The 6073-nt window shown below is 39.2% G+C and overlaps 1 protein-coding gene across 1 annotated transcript; it reads left to right on the plus strand.

Annotated features, from left to right (window-relative positions):
- Positions 1 to 362: 362 nt before the first annotated feature.
- On the plus strand, positions 363 to 5677 carry LOC103775910 (protein FAM3C-like; the record flags this gene model as incomplete). The annotated part of the gene is made up of 4 exons (XM_008943384.1): positions 363 to 425; positions 3874 to 3978; positions 5110 to 5139; positions 5554 to 5677. Coding segments are annotated over exons 1-4 (272 nt in total), but the record flags the coding sequence as incomplete, so codon positions are not given.
- Positions 5678 to 6073: the final 396 nt, after the last annotated feature.

Genomic DNA, 6073 nt, shown 5'->3' on the forward strand with positions numbered 1-6073 from the left:
AGTTGTTGACTTTTACCACATAGCTTTAGAAAATCGAAGACTGCTTAGATACAGCACAAATAAATGCTTCTATCACAGATTGAAGGGTTGAAAGTTGAGTAGAATTTGTAGTGGATTTAATGGAGTTAAATCAATGGTTTTTCAGAATGTTTGTTTCGTGGAGTAACAAATGAAAGGAATACACCAGAAACCCGTCTTAAATCTTCTTCCCTTTACTGTAAGCATTAGGAATTAGGTATTCGGGAAAATCATCATTAATGTTATTTGCCAGAAAATCCATGTAGGTTTTTTTTTTTTAATGTTAACTCATCACAGAGTGCTTATTTGGCTGTAATTACAGTGATGTGCTTTTCTTTTTCCCTAGGTGGCTCTTTTTAATGCGGTAGTGTAATTAGCTGGCTGAAGACTAAACATGAGAATAGCAGGTAAGTACACTCAGTAAAATCAGACTTCTGTCACTTCTGAAAACAGGGCTTAAAGACAGCAATAACAAGTTGTGAAATGAGGGTTTAAAATAAACTCAACTGGCATAATGGGCATTTCTGTTCCATTTAATTGATGTTTAATGAAACTGACCGTGGAATTTAGGATGATTTAAGAGCAGGCAGCATGTTAAAACAGTTGATCTGTGGGGACTGGTTAAGGTGCCATGACTTGACATACTTTGGCTGCTAATTCTGTAAGATTATGAAAGAATAAGGAAATGACCCATTGATGTCTTAAGTGATTTCTTCCCCGCCTCACACATCAATCAAAAATGCTCTGCACTATTATAATATGGTGTCTGAAGTGAGGGAAGTTTCCTGATTGCTTACTGGGAGCTTGAAATCTGTAAAAGCCTTTTCCAAGAGGTAAGTTACTGTTGTACAGAGTTTGAAAAACTGATTTTACTTGACAGAAGGTGTAGTGGTTGTAAAAATAAGATGCTTTGCCAATATAACACTACATTTCTGTTCCCTAGAACAGCCTGTGTAACAGTTGAAGAGTTTTGAGTTTCTGATGCATTGCACTTTCATCAGTAGTTGTAGTGTTGCAGAAGGAGCAACTGTTGGCACTTCTAGGACAGAATTAAACTACCTTTTCCAAGAGAGTTGCACATTAACCTTCTTAACGTGTTAAATTATTCCTGATTTTTGTTTCTGCTTTTGAAGGGTTTTTTTTTATTAACCTCAATTTGCATAACTCGGAGCAACCTGGCAAATTAAATCTGATAGAGAACTGGAAAATGCTGGAAAATTTTCAGAAGATGGCTAGATCACCTCAAAAATGACTTCTCCAAACCTCTTTTTTTTCCAGCTAGGTACTTGTGTTGCTAAAACCCATAGACAAAGAAGACATGGCAGTTCCTATAGAATGTTTAACCTGTAGCAAACAGGCTGGTTTTGGTTCAAGTGCTGAAAGAATTTTCTAGATTTCTTACTTCTCCCTTGGAAGGAGCAGTGGTAGTTGATCTGAAAGGCTCAGGAGGTAGAGTGGAGGAAATGGTTAGTGCTCAGACTGAGTTCTCATTCATCTCACCTAAAATCTGCTGAAAGAACATGCTCTCCAAGTGTCACATGCTAGATGACACATTCCAAAATCTGGTCATCTTAAGCAGTGTTGCTTTGAAAAACTTTTCTCCACTTCTTAACATATGTTCAGATCATCTGTTTTCTTTGGTGCCTACATGTGGTTCACTTCCCTTCAAGTCTAATAATCTTTGGAGTCCCAGCATTAATATTTTAAAATTAGGCTTGCATCCATGTTTTCTTAAATAATGTGTATGTGCTCACACACATAAAAAGGGAAGGTGGGAGGGGAAGACTAAATTCCAAGCAAGCAAAAATGTTGCATTTCTTTCTTCATCTTTCATTTCTTTTTCTCTCCCCTTTTTTTAGCCTTTTGGAAGGATTGCTTAACATGTCTTATCCATCTAAAGTCTGAGTAATCTGTCTATTTTAAGGTTTTCTGAACAGCCCTTCACAGCAGCAGTCTGAGATCTGCAGGAGTACATGTGTTTGCTTTTTTTCCTGAAGAATTTATTTCACTGGCAATCTAAGAAACTGAAGCATGCTCTAAGGTTGTTTCTTCCAAACAGTTTGACATACTGGGGTGAGACAGGAGCACAGAGTGTTGATCAGATGCCCCCTCACCTACCTTCTACTTTCAGTCAGTTGGTATTTTACAATAAGCTAAGAATGGAGTATTGTCCTGCCCTTTGGTCACACCAACCCCAGGCAATGCTACAGGCTTGGGGAGGAGTGGCTGGAAAGCTGCCTGGTGGAAAAGGATCTGGAGGTGTTGGTGGACAGTTGACTGAACAGGAGCCAGCAGTGTGCCCAGGTGGCCGAGAAGGCCAATGGCATCCTGGCTTGTGTCAAAAATAGTGTTCAGCCGGAGTAGGGAAGTGATTGTGCCCCTGGGCTCAAGCACTGGTGAGGCCACAGCTTGAGTACTGTGTTCAGTTTTGAGCACCACAGTATAAGAAGGATGTTGAGGTGCTGGAGAGGGTCCAGAGAAGGGCAGCAAAGCTGATGAAGGGTCTGGGGAACAGGTCTTAAAAGGAATGGCTGAGGGAACTGGAATTGTTTAGCTTGGAGAAGAGGAGGCTGAGGGGAGACCTCATTGCTCTCTACAACTACCTGAAGGAGGTTGTAGTGAAGTGGGTGTTGGTCTCTTCTCCCAGGCTCCTAGTGATAGGACAAGAGGAAATGGGCTCAAGTGCCAGGGGAGGTTTCTGTTGGATATTAGGAAGAATTTCTTTCCTGAAAGAATGGTGAGGCATTGGAACAGGCTGCCCTGGGAAGTGGTGGAGTCACCATCCCTGGGGGTGTTCAAAACATGTGTAGATGTGGCATCTGGGGACATGGTTTAGTGGTCATGGTAGTGTTGGGTAGTGGTTGGACTTGATGATCTTGGAAGTCTTTTCCAACCTTAATGGTACTATGATTCTGTAAAAATCTATTGAAAATTATGCGTAAAAATGGGTGGGATTCATGGCAGTACCACATACCTCTGGATTTCCATGCCAGGTGTAAAGTTGCTGCAGTTGTGTGCTTCCAGCTTTTCTCCCAGGAGGTAGTTTGACCACTCAGCACTGGAGAAAGTTAGGCTAGTAAAAATTCAACCTACCTGAGGCTTCAACATATTAAAAAGCATTACATCCTCTCCTTCCCTTTTATTACTTTATGAATTAGCTCTTTTGAGTCCTCCGGCTTGCTTTTTGAAAGTCAGTAATTTAAATTTGTTGAAAAGGAGGTGAAATTGCTTATGTTTGTTTTCTTCTTCGTTGCTTGGGTTTGGGGATTTTTTTGGGAATTAATGCTCAAATCTGACTGACCAAAGCAGCCAAGCTGCAGTACATGAACGGATCCCTAGTCACTCAGTCCTGGCCATACATTAAGATAGAAGTAATTCCCTTTGAGGAGTTGGAGGGAAATAAGAGGAGTATTTGTGAACTGTGAGGAAACAGGTAGACATGGCTAAGAACGGGGAAGTAGAATAGGGGGAGGTGGGAATTTCCCCTTTGGGCAGCAACCAGTTAGATCAGTTTAGTTTGTTGTTAAGCCAGATTTTCACGGAAAAGTCTGTGGTTTCTTCTGGCTGCTGATCTGAATTGGTGTACTGTGCTCTCGGGCAAGCATGAAGCCAGAGAAAGCTGTGGGTGAGGTATGTGTTTGGTGTAGCAACCTGATGGACTGGCTCAGCTGCATCCTACCTTCTAATGTCCATTTCTTGGAGATTACTTCTTTCAGTGAGTCCACAAATGATCATCCTGTTTCTGAGTTCCACTTAATGTAATCTGACATGCATTTCTCACATAGTTAATTTTGGTAAATTTAATGTTACTATTTGCAGATAAATTTTTTGAAACTTTTCTCTGCTTCTGAATAGGTGCTGCAAAGCTGGTAGTGGTCATAGCAATATTTTTATTCACATTTTATGTCATATCTCAAGTGTTCGAAATAAAAATGGATGCAAACTTAGGACACATATTTGGTAAGTGATGACTTTTTCTCCAGACATCTATTAATATTTACTTGAGTCATAATCCAAAATATTGTGTTCATTTTGCTTTAAGCTTGACCTAGGTTCTTACACTTAAGATTTTTTGTCTGTTTATTTTTAATGCGTGTACTTGTTTCTAAATATATTTTCATATGCAATGTGTGTATTAAGTTATTTTCTCTATAAAATATTTAACCTATTCTCTTAATCAGTTTCTTTTGCCTGCCAAGTATGCATGACTTTACCTGCTTTCTCTGTTTACTGGTACTTATAGCCTTAGTCTGGAGTTGTAAATTAGGAGACTTGAATCATGTTTCTCTAAATCTGCACTCAGACTTTCTGGTGCTTAAGCAATTGAAAATGTATTTTCATTTTTTTTTGCTTGTTTTGCTTCTGTAGTACACTGAAGGTACAATAATCAAAATATTTCAGATGTGTCCAGGTTCTACACAGAGAAGGATTAGTAGCTGAGGTGACTTGAAATTCAGAGTATGTTTTGAACCAATTATATTACACTTCATTACAAAAATCTTCAGTTTTAGGTACATGGGTAGGGTTCATGTTATGAACTCCAGATTACTACAGTGTGAGTTGACATCTGAACTAGTCACCAGAGGTGTCTTCAATAATTGTTCAAGAGACACAGTGTCATTAAGTATTACAGATGTGTTGCAGTGTGTGTGTGATGAGGTCACGTGTCTTTTCCTGTCCCAAGAAAGGGAGTCATGAATGGTTGGGTTCAAATACACCTGAGCTGCAGCCTTCAAGTGTTGGGTGAAAGGATCCCCGTTCTGGTAAAGCTGTAAGAAGAGAATCCTACTGCACTTTAGAGCCCACACTCCACAAATCCCTGGTGGTTTTTGTATCTCCATGGATCTTTGTGTCAATTGGAGAGTTGTAAATTAAGGCAGTGTTTCTAAATGTGGTTCCTGATCGCTTTATTTCTTCTACCATATAAAAGTTCATGTTTTTATTGGACCATAATGTTCAGATGTATTTGATACTTCATTTCAACCAGCCTGTTTTTATAAGGGCACAGAAAGGTTTTTAATTTCTAGGATATTTTATAACAGATGACATTTTAATAGTAACATCTTGTAAAACTTTCTTTTTGCATTTTAGCTAGATCAGCACTGGATGCAGCTGCACGCTGTGAGTATTAATATGCACGTGGTACTGCTGGGACTTGCTCTTGCTAATAACAGGAAGACTGTTGAATTTTCATAGTTAAGAAAGTCGTAATTACACTTTAAATGCAATCAGAAACTAATTTTCCTCTTTTCCTGATTTTCCTAAATTTCTGGTGAGGTCTGTTTCTTGCCAGCATTTCCCTTGTAGTTTGTTTTATGGCTTCTGATGACAGTGCCAGAGCAAGCAGTAGGGTGAGAACAAGGAATAGAGAAATGAGGTACTGCAGGAACCTACACTATTTTAAGTTGCTGTGAAAATGCAGATGAGATACCGTTTGTCTTTGCTCTTTTCCTTGGATTCCTTCAGAAAATTAATATTCCTCTCAGCCTACCTGTGATGGCATCTACAAAATTCTGTTTTATTTCCTGTTGACAGCTACAAAACCTCCAAGATATAAATGTGGGATCTCTAAAGCTTGTCCTGAAAAGCATTTTGCGTTCAAAATGGCAAGCGGAGCAGCAAATGTAGTTGGACCTAAAATCTGTGTGGAAGATAATGTGTAAGTATTTCTGTGTCGTCTCTTTCAAATGCTATTTTGGATCACTTTGCACACAAAATCTGTAGTTTAAATGATTCTTCATAGGTTTTGTTTTGCCAACAGTTTCACCACATGAAAAACTTCTATTGTGTTGTAACTTAATCTCTGATGAAGCACGTTTGGTACTCTGCAGTAAATGCAGAATGGTGTGCTATTTTAATACATGCACGACAGCTTACACTTCATTTCAGGTTTACAGACCTAAGGATTCGTTAGACTCTGTCAAGTCAGATGCAGACTTGCCTCCAAGTAGCTTGTTCTTGTGCCTCCAATAGTAATTCAGTGAACGACTGTGTTAAGTAGTTACTCTTGATGCTTTTAACTGAATGTCATCAGCTAAAACTATGCTGTGGAATT

Source organism: Merops nubicus, unplaced genomic scaffold (genome assembly GCF_000691845.1).
Source record: "Merops nubicus isolate BGI_N331 unplaced genomic scaffold, ASM69184v1 scaffold9327, whole genome shotgun sequence".
Lineage (NCBI taxonomy): Eukaryota > Metazoa > Chordata > Aves > Coraciiformes > Meropidae > Merops > Merops nubicus.